The following is an 18,448-nucleotide window of genomic DNA, read 5'->3' as shown; positions in this document are numbered from 1 at the left end:
GCAGGAGTTTAGCGAAATAACGAAGAAAAAAACCTAAACAAAAGTTTTTCATTCGGTTTTCATTATAAATTTTTCTATTTGGCGATAAGGGGTTGATACGCTGGATTTTCATCAACAACTTTTGAGCAGCCTTTAATCAAATTTCAAGCCTTTTATTAAAATTCTATTTCATTTAATGCATGCGCAACAAGACAGGCATTTCAAAAAGAGAATCGGTTTAAACTAAAGCAAAAACTAAAAAAAAAACTAAAAATAATCAGTTAGAAGATGGAGTGGGGTGACTCAGAAATATTTCTTACACATACGTTTTAGTATATATTGCATACTAACTTTGTAGTATATTCGGATAAGGTTGGCAACTGAAAAGGTTTAATTGTCGCATTATGTTCAGTGGCGTAGCCAGCATCGATAATTGGGGGGGGGACTATATTCATGCATACTTTCATGTTCTGCATTATCAATTTCTTTTGAAATCTGTTGTCGTTGCAATCACTAGTCTTATGAATATATGAATATTGGCATCCGCAATTATCGATGATTATTTTTACTTCATGCACAGTATCCTTGCTGAAAACAATTTTTAAAAATAACGAAAATTTGACAAAAGTTTTTTATTTTACTTGCAAGGCCGAAATCTTGTCAGCAATTTAAAAGCAGCTTTTAACTAAAATTCTATTTTTAAAGGGACTGGGTTGGAGTTGGACAACCCAACAGCTAATGAATAAGAGCTAAATGTTACAAAGCATCCGCCTATCTTGTCTCTGTTCATAGTATACAAGTTAAAAAAGAAAATTGTTTAAACTAAATTAGCAACTACGTCTCTTTCGTTCGAAGATTGAACAAAGAATCTTCTATCAACCTATCGCTTGTGTACTTTTAGTACTTCCGTCATTAATCTCATTTGCCCGTTTAGGTCACCCTTTGCATTAAGTACCCAGCCGTACATAGGAGAAGGATCTTCTGGAGAAAAGGTATTGATACCTTTGTCAAGGATTCCCCGTTTTACTAAGTCGGAAACTGAGCGCTCAGCTGCTGTAGTGACAACACTCAAATCCTGAGGAAATGCGACTTGACCTTGCGTAAGAGGACCCATGTAGTAAACTGGATAGGCTAAAGTAACATCTGTTGAAGGTACTAGGGAAAAACTACGTATATCAATAAGAGCACCATCCGGACGATAGAAATATCTACCATTTCTCTGAACCACTTGTGGATGTTTGGAATGGTTTTGGGCATTTTTCGAATCGCCAAACGGGACGAGAACTTCTTGTAGAAGGTTATGCTTCTTTAGGGATTTTGTCAAAGGCGACGAATCTTTATCAAAATCACCACATTGTCCCAGCGCATCAATAACCAAGTCATGGGTGTTTTCCAAACATTGATTCTGTTCGGTCCACGAAATCTTGATTTGCTTGGTCTCGGGTGTTTCAGTAATCGTGTACTGAGTTCCCAGTTTCTGAATTTCAAGGAAGCCACTTTGCATAAGAGCCAGTATCTTCTCTGCATTTTGCACAGGAAAGGGCGCGATTAACAGATGCAACTCGGTTTTCACGTTTTCAAAACGCATTCTATCTTCAGCAGTGAAATAACTCAGCACCTCATCGAAGATGGCGTATGATTGGTAAAAGACGTTCTGCAGAAGTAAAGGGATGCCACTTTTTAGGCTTTCTTTCGCATCTTCTGTTTCTTTACTGAGTCTTTCCTTGTAATTCGTCTGCCGTAGGTACATGTTGAGCCTGTTCACTGCTTCTTCCAAAGAAATAGTTTCCCAGTCATCGGGAAAATACGGGTGCAAATGGGTAACTTCGTCATAGATTTCCTTCTTCAGAAGGGACCAAAACTTTTCTAAAGGAAGGAAACCGTTGTTTGCTGTGATTATTGGAATAAGCTTTTCCGGAATCAACTGCTTGTATGAGAAGATCTTATTGACGACCACTCCCATCACTTGGGGAAGAATTGCTTTGCGACCATACATTATCATCTTGAATTTTCCCTCTCCTTGGAAAGGCAAAAAGGTCAGTTTCTTTTCCTTCTCTTTGCCGACTCGCTGGAAAACACCTTTTGTCTTCCCCAAAGCTAGTGCGGCATCAATAGCGGATAAAGAACATCCCAAAATCCCGATGCTTGTCTTCGACTGTGATCTCTCTTGCAACACGCGTGGTGGATAAACTGAAGGTATCCACGCTGAAAAATGTGGATGGCGATTCTGGCTCCAGTGCCCCGTGGCGATAAAAAGGGTGCAAGTAAAGACAGTACTTTCATCATCCAATGTGATTTCATAGCCAAGTTTTGAGTCATGGTTAGCAGGCTTGATTGAAGTAGCCTCTGTAAGATTTCTCAAATCCACTTCAAAACCTTTGCGTGCCAGCGTCTTGCAGAAAGATTTGAATCTATCTTGAAGGTACAAACCGACGATATATCTGGGAAATGGACGATACACCCAATCTGTGCTGCTCTTACTTTCCGGTACGCCAATCGAAGCACGGCACTCTTGAGTTAGCGACTGAAGCCATGCAATAAAATCGGATCTTTCAGACACAGGAATGTAGGTTGCGGTTATTTGAGTGCAACCGGCTGCAATATTCACAATATGATCTGGAATTGTCATTTCCTTGGAGTAGGGTAACCCCGGACCAAATTCTTCCATTCCCTCTACGACTAGTATGCGAAACGATCCTGCGGCCTTCACTAAAAGACTAAGTTGACCAAGCACAGCTGTACCAAAAGCACCTGCTCCAACAATCGTAATATCGTAATTTGAAGATGGAATTGTTTTATTCATTTTTAAGCCTTGTTTAATTGCTTCAAAGTTGCGTTGATTGTGCTGGGGAAGGAAAAAACTTTGTCAAACTCGCCAATGCACAACAGGTGTAATATAATACAACAAGTGCAGAATAATGATGTTTATTATAGGTTGTTTATTTGTTTGATGGGGTATTTTTCTCACGAGATACACAACAGACACAACCAACCTGCCAAGAACCTGATTAGTTTTCACTGCAGGTTGGCTATTGTAGTCTTTTTTTAAATATATTTCAAGTGAAAAATACCCGATCAAACAAAAAAGCAACCTAATTAACACCAACAAGAATCGAGGAATTTCGTTTTAGACCAAATACCAAATTTGTTTACATTTTACTAACCCATTCAGAATGCACAAATTTGAAATACTTCCAGTAGAAAGGTACATTAATCAATAATTTACATATAGTATCAAAAATTTAGGCATTTGGCTTTGCCTGCATGAAAAATGTAAACAAATTTGCCAATTTTCAATTAAAGATGTCAGTGGCGACTAATTCTGCATGCATAATAGAACCTAAATATGAAGCAAAAACCTGCAAACATATTACTTACAGTATTATAGACCGCAATTAAACTAAACTCCCTTCACGATATCCTAGTTCAGTTCTCATGCATTAGGAAGCAATGACACATACTTTTATTAGCTGCAGGTATATATATATATTCGTTTAGGTATACCTAGATTGTTTCGATATATAGTATTCAAGTTCTTTCAGTTTCAGTTTTTACGATTCATTATTTCGTATACTTCATTTGTGCCTGAATTACTAATTTTTGCATGGGAGCGATAGAAAAGGCCTTCTATGCGGCTGTGCCAATCTGATCACACTTTCTTTTGAGTCTTTACCGCAATATTTCTTAATACGTAGCACAACTAAGTAAATTATATAAACGGAAGTCCGAAGTTGTATAAAATAGTTTTAAGATTATGCCGTATAATCGCTATGAAAATCAAGCAGGGCCTCATTCAGCCTAGTCGTCTCACTGGTATACATGCACTGTTGTAGTTATTTAAGATGTTTAGGTATTAAACGCCAGTTTATAGTATGAGAACATATACGCTTTGTCTAATAGAACTAAAATTGATGACGAGTTAAGACGATCTAATTATCGATCGATAACGCTGATATTGTTAGATATACATACAGGTCGCGTATACTTACAATTTTGAAGCTGTTGTATTTGGCCAAAAACTTCTCCCAACCAGATTTGAGTTCAGCTGAATGAACTAGTATTGCTGCATGTAAATTATAATTTACTTTAAACTAATTCATCACCTTTATATGGTGTTCTTTCATTATAGTAATATTGCGGAAATGATGTCATATCGATCATTCCAAGAATCACGCGTTGAAACTGAATGTTTATATTGTGAACTTTAATTGTTCTCATCATGTAGGCCTATTTTATCATCATGTAGGCAGCGAATAAGAAAAGAAAGGTGACTAAAATAACGAATTTTTGAAAGAACGATTTCGAAATATTTAAGGAAACTTGATAATAATAAACGGAGATAGAACAGATGTAATGTAACTTGACCGTCATTTCTTTATTGCTAATATATCTTTAGAGCAGTTTCCACTTAGCGGAACTTTTTTATTGCTTCAATTGTGGAATTTGACCTAAGCGGATTCACTTGGCCGGTCACAATTGAGAAAAAAATCAAGACGAAGATTTTGTTCGATCAAAAAATCGAGCTGTTCGATCAAAAAATCTAGACGATGATCTGTGCCGTTTAAACCAAACGCCTTTCGAGCAACAGCTCCTAGTTTTGAAAGAGTGACTTCCCAGATCGGGGAATTACTGAAATACTTCATGCACGGACGTGCATGACTACGAAAATATGTTGTCTTTGAGTTCTATTCCATCGCTTTGAGCATTTGATATTTATCTTACTGTTATAAATACAGTTTAAAATACACTGTCTTGGAAGTTTGTTAATTTCCGTTTCCCTGCTGTTAAAAAACATAGCGTTCGAGAATCGAAGTTTGCAATGTTTACCGCGACCAGAAACGAACTAACTTCAAGATATAGAAATACGGAAAATATAGCCATGCCGGCCCATGCGAAGTTCGCAAAGCCAATATGACTTGATAATTTGGGATAACTGGGAAAAAGGCCTTTACAGAAGTATTTCTGTCTATAGCACATGCATGCATTATTACTAATTTTCTAGTATATTCGGATAAGGTTGGCAACTGAATTCAATGTATCATCACCCTATTTTTACTTGCTACACCAGTACATCTTTAGTTGAAAACAATTTAAAAGTTTTTTTAAAACAACGAAAATTTAAGAAAAGTTTTTCGTTTTACTATCAATTTTTTCTTTTGACGATGCTCTATTGGCACAGTAAAGACAGTATACTTTCATCACTCAGTCTGATTTCACAGTCAATTAAGCTTAGAATCATGGTCAAGCAGTATGACTGAAGTGGCTTCTGTGACGATGCAGTTATAGAATCGTTTAACGAAATTGTTTATTATATTTGCATATTAAATTTATTATATGTATTTCATTAATTTAATATTTTAGATTACAATATTTACATGCAATAGTATAGAACACAATAATATATATATATATATTTAATATTAATAAAACCCGGCTTGGCGTGCACGTATATAGTTTAGATCCGTGTTTATAAGGCTCGCATACATCTGATTTTTGAGGGCCCGTTTGATGGCCTCGTTACTATATAGTCTAGTGGAGCACTATGTAATAAATTGAAAGGAATTTAGAATGTGACAGTATTTTTAAGAACGCCCATATTTATGATATACCGATTACTGTGGTCTAGCAGGTGTTCAAAATTTTAGACTAAGTCTATTTTTTGAAACAGGTCTGTATTTTTGCAACCATTTAATTTAAAAGTATAATTTTGGTGTGTACGTTAATATAATTATATATGCGACAGTCGCGACTGTCTCGATAGACTTTTTTCAATCAATATTCATTAGTTCGTTTACTTTTTTATTCATGCCAAGCATATCTCGAATGCGTTTCTTCTCCTCATCATTGAAGTCGCCAGGAATCTGGGTTTGAATCGCCTCACGATCAACTTGCGGATGTGCAAAGACCCTCCTGAACTCGAGCAATTTGAAGAACACTTTTTCATGTTCTTCCGACCAGGAAAACTTCTTCTTCAAATCATTCCACTTCTTGTTCGCTTCTCTTCCTTGCGGTGTCTCCTTTTTCATCTCCAACCAATTTTTCATGCTCGTAAATATTTTTCGGGATCCGTATTTCTTACCGTTTGGATATATGTATATTGCAAGATCCTTTTCGAAGTCAAATGCAATCTGACCAGTTTGGAGAGAGTAATTTTGTTTTTCCAGTTCGGTGACTCGCTGTTCCAAGAATTCTATTCTTCCCTCTAGTTTTTTCACATATTCCCGGGAAAGCTGAGGCGATTCTCTGATTTTCTCTATGATCTGTGGTACCATTTCCTCGCATTCAGTCAAGTTTCGCTTAAGATTTGGCATTTCATCTTTCCAAAAGCTCTGCTTATCAAGATTGTGAATTTTACCATTCTGGATCTGAAGCTTGTCTTTCAATTTCTCTAGATCAGGAATAACCTCCATTTTAAGTCTTCATAGTAATTCAGCGATATCTTATCTAGTACTCTTCCTTCGTGATTTTGTAACCTATAACCACATATGAATAAGCCAGAAAACAAATGGTTACACATGCATGCCAAGTGTATTAAAATGGCGTTATAAATTTGCATGCAACAGTCATAATTAACAAGTTTCTACATAACGTTCGCATGTGCATCCATGCATTTAATACAGGCAATTTACGAAGAACTACGACGCGGTTAGCTCGAAGTCGCTAGTCAATTATTTTGCTATTATTTGAGGAGAGCACGCGCACTATGGCGTAAAGACGCTAAAAAATAGTGCTCCGTGACATTTGAAATTTTTACACAATTACTGCTAAATTTTTAGAAACATTATTGCGTTATTACTTAAGTAAGGATATCTTTAAAACAACGTTGGTGTTATTTTTTGTTAACTTGGTGTTTTCGCGCATTTTGTGACTTTATCAAGATTTGGACATTGAACATTGGTCATTGGAGTGGTTACGCGTTCATTGCTTTTAGCGTGAATAATTTCCAGTGCTACTTCAACTGTGAATTCTGTGAGTTCGAATTGGTTATATTATATATATTTTTGGAACTTTTACGCAAATATTTTGCTATTTCTCGAGTTTGGACCGTTAAATTATATTTGCGAACGTTATTCCGTTAACCGCGTGCTACGTGATTTGGTAAATTGGTTGGTGACGAAGCACGCTAATTAGAAACTATGCCGCAAGAAAGCAAAGACGGAGAGCGCGTATTTCAATGTAATTTGTGCCCGAGACAATTTGGTTCGGAACGAGGACGGTCGCTACATTTAAATTCATGCAGGAAAAAACACGCAACTGGTGGAGCGAGTCAACAAGATGGACAAACATCAAGTATGCCTGGTTCTATTGTTGTCGATCCGGTTACTCCCTCAAGTTCTCAAAATAGCGGATCACCATGTGTTTGGGGCAGCCTCACTAAAGACGATCTAAAGCAAGTTGTTAACGCAGCCTATGAAGAGGTGGTTTTTTGGCGCAAAAATCTGTTTATGTTGCCGAGTGGAGCTGCTGGAAAGTCATACGTCAGGGAACTGGAGAGACTTGTTAACGCTTGGAACAGTAACTCGGAGATCTTGCATGATATTTCTTTAAAACTTACTATGATCATGCCTGCTCTTCTCTTACAAAAACCGAGTTTCAAATCGAGATCGAAAGACCATGTGACTTGTCTGTCTCGGCGCATGGCTTTGTGGCAACAAGGTAACTTTGATGGGTTACTTCGGGAATGCAGAACCATCCAGTCGACACTACTGGCTACTAGAAAGGTTTCGAATGAACAGCTTTCCAAGACCTTCGCTAGTCTCATGTTTCGTGGCAAAGTGAACGCAGCTCTACGTTTGTTGGATGAACAATCATGTGGTGGAGTTCTTCCTCTTAATGACGCTGTGTACAAGGACCTCTTGCAGAAACATCCACCTGCACAACCTGAGGATCATTCCGTCATGATTGATGGTGAAATTCCATATGTCGATCCATCGTTATTCGCCAACATCGACGAGGCAGCCATAGCAAAAGCAGCATTGAGGACTCAAGGTGCTGCTGGTCCTTCAGGTCTTGACGCACTTGGATGGCGGCATATTTTGGTGTCTCGCAACTATGGAGATGCTGGCAAAGATCTACGATCCGCAATAGCGTTAATGGCGAGAACACTTGCAACCCAGAAGGTCGTTATTGGAGCAGATCAGACCACCAGCTTAGAGACCTTCTTAGCGTGTCGCTTAATACCTCTGGACAAAACCCTGGTGTCAGACCGATTGGGATTGGAGAGGTTCTACGACGGATAATTGGAAAATCAATTGTCTTTGCCATTAAACCACAAATCATGGATAGCGCAGGAGACTTGCAGCTATGTGCAGGACAACAATCAGGCTGCGAGGCTGCTGTTCACGCCATGTCGAAGATTTTTGAAGAAGAAGAAACAGACGCTGTCTTACTGGTAGACGCCACCAATGCGTTCAATTCCATCAACCGCAAGATCATGTTACATAACATTCAGTACATTTGTCCTGCAATGGCTGTTTATACGTTCAATTGTTATGTAACAGCTTCAAGATTGTTCGTGCAAGGTGGTAAAGAAATTGCATCAGCTGAAGGTACCACGCAAGGTGATCCGTTAGCCATGCCGTTATACGCCGTCGCCATTACTCCACTCCTGCTCATGATTAAATCTGGTGAAGCTAGTGATGTAAGGCATGTTGCGTACGCGGATGACCTTAGTGGGGCAGGTAAGCTAATGCAACTGCGTGCCTGGTGGGAGAAGATTGCCGTGCATGGTCCGAGTCTTGGTTACTACCCGCGAGCTGATAAATCCTGGTTGATTGTGAAGCCACACCTGGAGCAGACTGCCATTGAGATCTTCGCTGGAACTAATGTACGAATTTCAAGTGAAGGGCATAAGTACCTTGGAGGATATCTTGGATCGGATGACGGAAAAGATAAGTATATTAGTTCTTTAGTTAGTAAATGGTGCCAGCAACTTCACGTTTTGAGTGAAATTGCCAAATTCCAACCCCAAGCAGCATACACGGCGTTTGTCTCGGGTTTTCGGCACAGATTTACTTACCACATTCGTGCCGTTCCAGGTATCAAGACCGCGATGCAGCTTGTTGACGACACCATCAACCTGAAGCTCCTTCCTGCACTCCTCGATAACCGTAGCTTGTCCATCCATGAGCGACAATTGGTTTCGCTTCCAGCTCGTATGGGAGGTCTTGGTATTCCGATCTTTAACGACATCTGTGATGAAGACATTTGAACTCCACAACCATCTGTCATCTTCTCTCAAGTAGAATCATCCACCAGAATGGTACACCATCAGCAGAACATGGAGATTCCATCCACGATCTTCGCCGTGAGATTGCAAAACAACGTCAAGCTAGGAACTCGTTGCTGCTACAGAACTTGAGATCGAGCATGAGTGAAGAGCAGATTCGAGCAAATGACCTCGCCCAGTTGAAAGGATCCTCAGCTTGGCTAACTGCTCTGCCACTTGCTGAAGAGGGCTACATCTTGACCAAGCGTGAGTTCTTTGATGCAATCTACATGCGTTATCGATGGCCTTTGAAACGCCTTCCATCTTTCTGCGCTTGTGGAAAATCGTTCACGGTAGATCATGCCCTGTCGTGCCTGAAAGGAGGTTTTATCCATCGAAGACATAATGAGATCCGTGATCTACTTGCTGCTGCTATCGATGACGTTGCTTACGATGTTTCAATTGAACCTGCTCTTGCTCCTTTGACTGGCGAGGTTCTTCCATCCAGTGCTAACTCAGCCGATGACGCCAGAGTGGACATTGCTGCGAGAGGTTTCTGGCAGAGATGTGAAAAGGCATTTTTTGATGTAAGGGTGTTTAACCCATACGCCTCTACACATCGACGCCAGACGTTGAGCAGCTCGTTTAAAGCCAACGAACGGGAAAAGAAGCGACATTACAACCAACGGATTGTTGAGGTCGAGCATGGCTCCTTCACACCGGTCGTCTTCAGCGCCTTTGGCGGATGCGGAAGAGAGACCCAACATTTTCTTTCCTTCCTGGGTGCGAAGCTGGCTGACAAGAAGAATCATTCTCCATCTATGGTGGTTAGCTGGTTACGACGAAAGATCGCCTTTGCTTTGCTTAGAGCTCGCGTGGTGTGTGTTCGTGGCAGTCGAAGTTGGAGGACTGCGTCCATCACATCAACTAGCGACATTACGTTGTCGGAATGGAACTCCAACATTAGCGAGTAGTCTAGTTAAGTTGTTTTTGTAAATAGTCTGTAGAACTATTATACTTAATTTTAATGCATGATTGATTATTGTAAATTTCCCTAGTACTAATAATGTGAATAAATTATTTATATTATTATTTTGCTAGGAAAAAGCAACGGAAAATTAATTATATATGCTGCCAGAGCATATTTGACGCAAACAGTCGAATGTGACGTTCGTATGTGGTTTAATATGTCATGCTATACAACAGCGGGCCAGGCATACTTAGTAAGATCAACCGTTTTTTCGGATATCCTGTATATTTATAATTACCAAGATGGTCTTCGTGCAAAAGATTTCTGAAGAAACGCGGGCACTGGTTCGATTCTTAAGTATGGAAAATAAGTATTCAAATCGTGAAATGGCTAAAAAAGCTAAAATCTCTAAAACAACTGTCTCGCAATATTTGAAAACACATGCAGAGGCTAAAAGAGAAGAAAACGTCACCTACAAGTACGGGGCGACCGTAAAAATATTGCTAATGCCCGTAATGCACATGCAAAGACACTCTTTTTCTTTTATACAATGTATAGCTTTTGTGCAAACAGTTTTCTCACGGATAATTCTCAACTCTCCCCTACAAAACGTTGAAATGCATGCATTAATACACCGCAACAGAAAAAAATCACCTGGATTGCTTCATGTCGCATGTTTGCAACATTTCGCGACGACAAAGTTTCAACTAAAGTCCGGCGCACGCTAGAAGAAACAGCGTACGCCAATAGCCAAGATTAGCTAGCTCTATTGCGCTTCTATATTCACACAAATTGTCAACGACGTGTGCCGGCAGGCGTGCAATACGTATAGTAGACTTTTAGTATTTTAGTTCATATTGACGTCTATAAGCACGCGAGTGTAATGTATTTAACCCATATAACGCTAACGTGTTAGGTAGTATATAGTATTACCATGACATGCATGTATTTTATTTCTACTTACCAAACAGATTTTCATATATATAGTCAACCAAATAGAGCAGCGATATAATTATGTTTAAAAGTAATCATGCATGTAAGCGAAACATCAGCTGTTTTGCGCGCTCTCTCTCTGTACTCGCATATATAGCTGCATGCATGTTTGAAACATGTAGCTATATATATAGAGAGAGCAGGACAGCTAGGAGTATATTAATACTCATTTTATTGATTATTCTTCATAATATATAATAATACTAGATAATTCCAATTTAATTAAACTCGAAACGGCAAAACATACAATTATTTCGTACTCGTACGGTCGTACTCGTATACATACCCGTGAAATGGTCCAATATCTTATCAGCTCGTCCTATTTTACTAAAAACACTGAAGCACGGATTGTTGAAAAGTTTTTTCTTACTCTAGCACAATCACGGTGGTTTTCTTACTCAGCAAAACACACTGGCCCGTGAAATAAAATATTTATATCTGTAGTAAACAAGATGACATGTGTTAAATGAAAGTAATAAATTGTGGAGGTTGCCCAACAGACAGGGATGATGTGATTGTTTTGGAAACTACTGTTTGCGCAAAAAATGCTGACGTGTAATTAAACGGTAAGGTGATAGATAGTGTAATCTGCATGTATACACATGAAGTACAAAATGATTTCCAAAAGTCAGGACGGCTTAATGGCCCAATGCTGTCTGTGGGAAGCTGATAAGATGTTGAAACCTATTTTAAATACGCAATTTGAAACATAACATTATTTTGCTCGCGGCATTATTTGATAACAGTCATATATCATTGTCAAAATATAATTAGAGCACGCGCTGAAAAAAAATTATTAAAAGCGCTGTAGCTAAAATAAAAAACTGTTAGAGTAGACTTAATGAAGCAAAAAAATGTCTGAGCCTTTTAACGGCAGTCAGATAGAGTTTTCAATTCTTAGAATAATATATATTACTAGTGAAACAATCGATTTGAATAGCTGTCACATGCAATTTAATTAAAAGTAATCTTTATATTTATCGAGGTAGATTTGGAGGGATTCTACGTTATTTCCTGTATGTAATTGAAGAGCCACTTCTATTTCATGCATATTTCTTCTTTTAAAATATTTTTAACTCCGTGCATGCACACCGTCATTAGACTTCAATGAACATTCATTTAATTTTTTACGACGGGATACGTACATCTATTAATAATTGCATGACCACATTATTAAAACGTTGCGATAACCGGTGTAAAGAAAAGCAATTATGAAATAAAGATTTATTTGATTGCGGTTTTAACGGAAGTAAATTTTGAGAAGTCTTTGCCATATATCTCTGTCATATGCCAGGCGTAATAAATTGTAATTAGGTCGAAGCTATATATTATGATGAGTAGGCAAATAACTTGTACATGAATTTCTTTATATAGTCATGAATTTCTTTATATAGTCATGGAGATATACTATTGCTTGAGTCAGGATTCGAGCCAGGACTCGAGCCAGGACTCGAGTCGACTCGAGTCAAGGACTCGAGTCAATTAACCTTTCTCACGCAATGCGACCAATCCGCCATATTTGGATGACATATAGTTGATTTTATAATAAATCATTTTATGAAATAAAAATTGGGGGTAACATAACTCGTAACCAACAGGTAATTGCTGTCCAAAATATCGGATGCAAATCGTTAATTTTCATTTCTGACCATGGCATGGAGAATAAAAACACATTGTGTTTCTATTATCCATTGTTTTAACTTTCAAATCTTTACGATTTAATGGTGCATGCACCGTAATGGTAAAAGAATTAGCCTTTCTAACGCTATATGCGACCAATACAATGTTGCTGACTAACTAGAAGTTTTGCAAAGTTCTGTTTTTGAATTCATTTAGCGATTTAAAAATTGTGGACTCAAAAAATGGTATCATAAATAATCACATTTAACGAATTCGGAAAAATTCTAGTCTACTTAAAACCTGCCGCACACGAGAGCAACTAGCCGAGTTAATAATCACTCGTGGCTGTTGGCGTAAGCAAATTTTTCTCTTGTGCGGACAAATTTTAAGCGCTTTTGTTCATTCGTGGCACTTTATTCTGGAACGAATGAACAAAAGCGCTTAAAATTTGTCCGCACACTGGAAGAACCATTAAACTGGGAAGAACCCGCTTACGCCAACAGGCACGCGGGAAAGACGGCAATAGAAGTTTCCATCATGATCAGCAAGACGTAGATGAGTCATTAAATCGGAGCTTGTCGGCTCGAGTCCTTGGCTCGAGTCCTGACTCGAGTCCTGGCTCGAGTCCTGACTTGAGTCCTGACTTGAATCCTGCCTCAATATTTAGGTACCCTCAGATTATTTTTAAAACCAGCGAAAGTGTCTAGCACAGGTCAGAGCAACATCAATTTACAAAAATAACGCTTGATGCCAGAATAAAAGATTACCAAATGGTTTTCCGTGCAGGATTGCGTGATCCATGCACGAGGGATGTTGCGACACTTTCGGAAAGGATAAAAAACACGAGCCGCTTTTGATTATTAAATTATTATTATTAAAAACATGCTGTTGCACTTTCTCGTAAATATTATTTCATTCTAAGAAATTATCAATTTTTGTTTCTATACACTGATAAGCAGACGACTGGGTTTCGTGTAAACTCTCCGGTTCCTCTAGAGAATTGCAATCACGGCCTCCGACGTGAAATTCAATAGTACCTTTGAATTTTTTTCCTGCCATTGTATTTATTACTACACTTAAGGGCCAAACTCTTGCTAGTTTTAAGTTTCTTTGCACCACAAGGGAGATTGTTCCAATGATCAGCCCCATCACAAGAAACATTATTGTTAATGTTCGCAGATTGTTAACATGTGGCACGTCAGGCCTCGATATAACAAGAGACAAAGTAACCATTGCGATATTCTCCAGAGATAACACAACGTAAATAACACACAATCGGTAGTACATTCCTGTTTGTTTACGGTATCCACACCAGTAAAGCGTCGCTTCTGAAGGATGAAACACGAGAGGGAAAATGAACAAAGGCTTCTTTAACAGAAACACTAAACAATCACGAAAGTTTTCTTTTTTCCTGCAAGTTTTGTCAATAGTCAGTCCGACGTTTACAATGACTAGATGAATACAAAGCAGAGTAAAAATATGCTGATGAAACACATGTGCGAAGATCATTTTTGCAGCGAATCGCGATACGAAACAGGAAAGTTGCCATAACGAAAACACTATGCTCCATTTTTGACCTCGTTTGTATTTAGTGTCCCTTTCTGTTCTGCCCCTTTCAAGTGTGGTTACATTCCAAGCTAAAGAGAGTAGAGAAAATACTGCTGAAAGCACCGTGTACCATGGAAATTGCCACTGTCGTAACATAATGTAAATTTGCAGACACCATTGTGGGGCGGACTCCACCATCGCCTCAGTATAATGCATCTTAGAGAATATATACACAGATTTAACCCAATTATTGTCTTCATTACGATACGATTCACACAATACACAGGACTCCCGCCCGCACTTATCCTCGCATGGACCGGCAGTATCCCAATACCTACGTTTCCACTGCCTAAACTGATGGATATAACACAAAAATATCGATGAAAACAGTCTCACGCAAGTTTCGAGCCTGCTAATTTTCTTTGCTTCTATCGTTTTGTCACGCGCGACGATTGTAACGACGAATAAACTGGCACATATAATTGATACCGTCGCAGCGAACCACGCAACGTTTCCATTTTTCCAATATTTGACGGCTACGAATATATCGGAACCCAAATCGAATATGAATAACGAAAAACCCGTGATCAATATAAGTAACTCCTTTTTCCCTCTCATCTTGAAATGTTCTTGTCATTAGAATTAACGTATTCCATATTACTGTAGTTTTTAAAACACATGTTTCAGTTGTTTCTTCTCGTTTTGAATGAAAATAAACTGTTTGGTTGACTACGGTCGACCTTCCAATTGAAGAAAATATATCGCATATCAATCCTTGATCGTCTGTTATATACTTTAGCATTAAAAAACCCTTGTTCAAAGCAAACACATCTTCTGCATATATTTACTATAACTTATAAATCAATAAGCATCCTTTTGTAGAGTAATCTCTTGTAATCTCTCTGCATGTAAACAGTTGTCATGCAGTTGTTAAGTGCAAAAGAGATGAAATAAATTCAGTTTTCTGGCGGTTTCGAGGATGCCTGTATGATATAGGATATAGTTTTGCTCAATTATAGACTGGATAATGTTTGTCTGGGCCCGGTTGTATCAAGCCCGTTTAGCTTAAACGGTGGATAAGTCAAAATTAAATAACAAACACTCTTACATCTCTCTAGAATGAGTCAACTTGAATATTATGCACTGAATATATCTAGTTGTAAACGGTATCGTTGTATTAAGGTTAAAAACATTTACTTCGCTTGTTGAATAAAACGATCTATAGACTTGCTTTCTATTTTGAACTTATCCATCGTTTAAGCTAAACGGACTTGATACAACCGGGCCCTGCACGTGGAAATCATGCATGTCATAGAAAGGATCGATGGATCTTAATCTTTGATCTTGATTTTTTCACATCTGGATTTTAGGGTCTTATCTGACCTATGAAACATGATTCCTTAAAGGTAAGTGATGCTTCTGTCTCTTACAACAACAAGAGGACCCCTGGGATGGGATACCAGATACGGACGAAACTGATTGTCATCTTTACAAAAGAAGGTAAGAGTCTCCAGCTCGCCGCCTGCTTCAGGGTAGCACAGAATGAAACAGGAATCTTTTTTCCTAACTCTGGTTAAAACCAATATTTTACAAACTTCGTAGTGAAATGCGACGCTCCATACCTTATGATCTTCTGGGACTTTTATTGTTGTCTTCAGATTTCCTTCCTTGGTGTATATTTGAACCGCCGTACCATCGTCTGTTGGTATCATGATTTCATTCTGCTGGGAAGTACTCAATGAAAATGCCCACCTCGAGTCACGTTTAAACTTGTGTTTCAATTGACACGTCTTGTCACAAACATACACATGAGGGTCTTCCTCATTGATGATGGTAATATCATCGTCTTTGCATATCGCGATGCTAACTAGAGTAAAATTTTTGTCCTTGAGAAAATCCAATGTATGATTTGCTTTTACATTGTAATTCTCGTCCAATATCGTCAACATGAATCCTACATTCAAACGTCTTCTCACCACGTAAACACTGTTATTCATATCAACAGCAAGCGCCACTAAAATATTACCTGCAAATTCAGTTATTTCAACCCGTTTGATTTTTCCTGCATCATGGATAATCATGATGTTGTCACGAGACCCAGTACCAGAGACAGTAAGAACGTCCCTCTGACTGTTCACAGCAGATATGTAGGGTATTATTTTTTCATCAAGGAACTGTTCGTTTGGAGGATGAGGCAATTCCTCTCCCATAGACTTTCTTTTTGAAATTTCCTTCCAATTTCTTATTGGGTGAAAACTACGATCAGGAAGTTCAATCGTTGGGATGCAGCCGGGGAAGGCGGACACTTCAAACGAATACTTGCTGCTGAATTTCCAAACATATTGAAACAACAGATAGTTGATTAACATAACCGACTTGACGTTCTCCACTCGGTGAGTTTTATTCAACAACGATTTGACTCCACCGTTCAAATACACCGAGAATATCTCGTGAATAGCTGGTAAGCTATGCAGCTTCTTTAAAAACGACAAACACCCTGTGATTGCGGTCTCAGGACTATCGACATGTTCCAGTATTTCTGAAACTATTCGTAGCTTCGCGGCAAAAATTCGATCTTCAATACTAAATGCCTCATTCCAGAAAGCAGTGGTTGCTGTCTTGCGCGCATCTTTGAATCTTTCCCTCGCAGCTTCAAACTCTCTGTCCGAGTTGATTTTAAGCTTTTCCATGGCACGAGGAAGCTCTATTGCTTGGTTTAAGATACCAGACTGAATAACGCTCGAAGGTTCACCTGGTTCGTCCTGAGTTTCGCTCTCTTTCCGCTCGTGATTTGATTTATCAAGAGAAACACTGAGTAACTCAACTCCTTCTTCTAGGAAATTATAACTGGCGAGTAAAGTTGATCGGGAAAGGCCATCGATCTTAGACTTCATATCATTTAACTCTCGTACGACAATCTTACGAATTTCTGCATCGGTTACATCGCCGTCTTTGAATTTGTCTGCCGTTGAGTCTCGGACCTTATTCCATAATAAACCAAGTGTTGAACTGAGAATACTTGTCACAATTGAAGACATACCGAGTTTGTGTACTGAAGCCAAAAATTAAGGTTAAATTTTGACTAAACACTGGTGAATATGCTCAAACACATTCAACCAAATGATTCCTATAACGATGTTTTTATCTACGTCGTTCCGGGAACTTCATAACATGAGAAACAGGCGAGATTTTAAGGTTGTTCAAGTTTACAGTATAGAATTACCTTGTTTACACTTTACATCCTCTACAATATATCTAGGAGCGATCTCGTATATAAATATCCCAGCTGTATTTCACTTTAGTCTTATGTCACTGCATGAGCCAAGTTTTTTAGGAAAAGTTATAGACACGAGCGAGATGAAATCATTGCGTGTTCGTAGTTGAACAAAACACAGTTTCAACAGAACTAAGTTAGGGCTATAGGTATTTACAAAAGTACATAAATTAGGCATATAAAAGTAAACAATATATAGATACTTCGCCTTACATTACCGAATTCATAAATTAGTCATGACACCAACAACAGTATATGTGAAAAAAACTTGCAAGAAAATCGGACTAACAAACCGAAATCGCTTCTCTCGCCAGTACGCGTTTTTTCTCTCTGAAATTTCTTTGTTCAACCTGAAGAGTCCCGACTGTCTCTTCAGGTTGTTAACTCAGCCAAGAGTTTGAGCTTGGCTCAAATGAACGAATGAATGAATAAATTCGAATGTAGTAAATATACCTGAGTTACAAATTTGCAAACTTTGCAAGGGTATATTTTCCGCATTTTATGACATTTCGCAACCAAACTTTGCATTTTTACTAATTTTGGTATAGACTGTCGGAAAAGCTCCGCTTTTATTTGCAACCGACGTGAAATGATATTTTTAAAGGTCTGTTCACACGAACCAATTTTGTTGGATCCAATTCACTTCTGATGGATGTTTTATAGCCTGCTGTCTTGTAATGTTTATGAGCAGCAAAATCACTGAAGCTAATGCACTACGGCTTCATCAATAAGCGACTATATTTCATACGTCTGAAGTGAATTGGATCCAACAAAATTGGATGGTGTGAACAGACCTTAAGTAAGTCAACTATTGAATTCCGTGAACGGGTCACGAATGCACTTGCTAAGAAAAAAT

The 18,448-nt window shown here is 38.5% G+C and overlaps 3 protein-coding genes across 4 annotated transcripts; all 3 read right to left on the bottom strand.

Moving 5' to 3' along the window:
* Positions 1–295: 295 nt before the first annotated feature.
* Positions 296–4,049, bottom strand: LOC114537917 (uncharacterized protein YdhS-like). Its single transcript, XM_028559034.1, has 2 exons — positions 3,969–4,049; positions 296–2,824 (listed from the first exon to the last, which is right to left on the bottom strand). The coding sequence occupies exon 2, from the start codon at positions 2,780–2,782 to the stop codon at positions 860–862; it is 1,923 nt and encodes a 640-aa protein (XP_028414835.1). The 5' UTR covers positions 2,783–2,824; positions 3,969–4,049; the 3' UTR covers positions 296–859.
* Positions 4,050–5,373: 1,324 nt separating this feature from the next.
* Positions 5,374–11,487, bottom strand: LOC114537937. 2 transcript variants are annotated; one of them, XM_028559053.1, is made up of 2 exons: positions 11,437–11,487; positions 5,374–6,452 (listed from the first exon to the last, which is right to left on the bottom strand). In XM_028559053.1, exon 2 carries the CDS (start codon positions 6,387–6,389, stop codon positions 5,748–5,750), a length of 642 nt encoding a protein of 213 aa, XP_028414854.1. In that variant the 5' UTR covers positions 6,390–6,452; positions 11,437–11,487; the 3' UTR covers positions 5,374–5,747. The 2 variants fall into 2 exon arrangements, with proteins under 2 accessions (XP_028414854.1, XP_028414853.1); XM_028559052.1 differs by lacking the exon at positions 11,437–11,487 and adding an exon at positions 11,122–11,154.
* Positions 11,488–13,682: 2,195 nt separating this feature from the next.
* LOC114537921 (XK-related protein 6-like) lies at positions 13,683–15,025 on the bottom strand. Its single transcript, XM_028559039.1, has one exon. The coding sequence runs from the start codon at positions 14,934–14,936 to the stop codon at positions 13,683–13,685; it is 1,254 nt and encodes a 417-aa protein (XP_028414840.1). The 5' UTR covers positions 14,937–15,025.
* Positions 15,026–18,448: the final 3,423 nt, after the last annotated feature.

This window comes from Dendronephthya gigantea, unplaced genomic scaffold (genome assembly GCF_004324835.1).
Source record: "Dendronephthya gigantea isolate DGI-Jeju-01 unplaced genomic scaffold, DenGig_1.0 000169F, whole genome shotgun sequence".
Taxonomy (NCBI): Eukaryota; Metazoa; Cnidaria; class Anthozoa; order Malacalcyonacea; family Nephtheidae; genus Dendronephthya; species Dendronephthya gigantea.
This window is presented reverse-complemented; position numbering and strand designations above follow the sequence as displayed.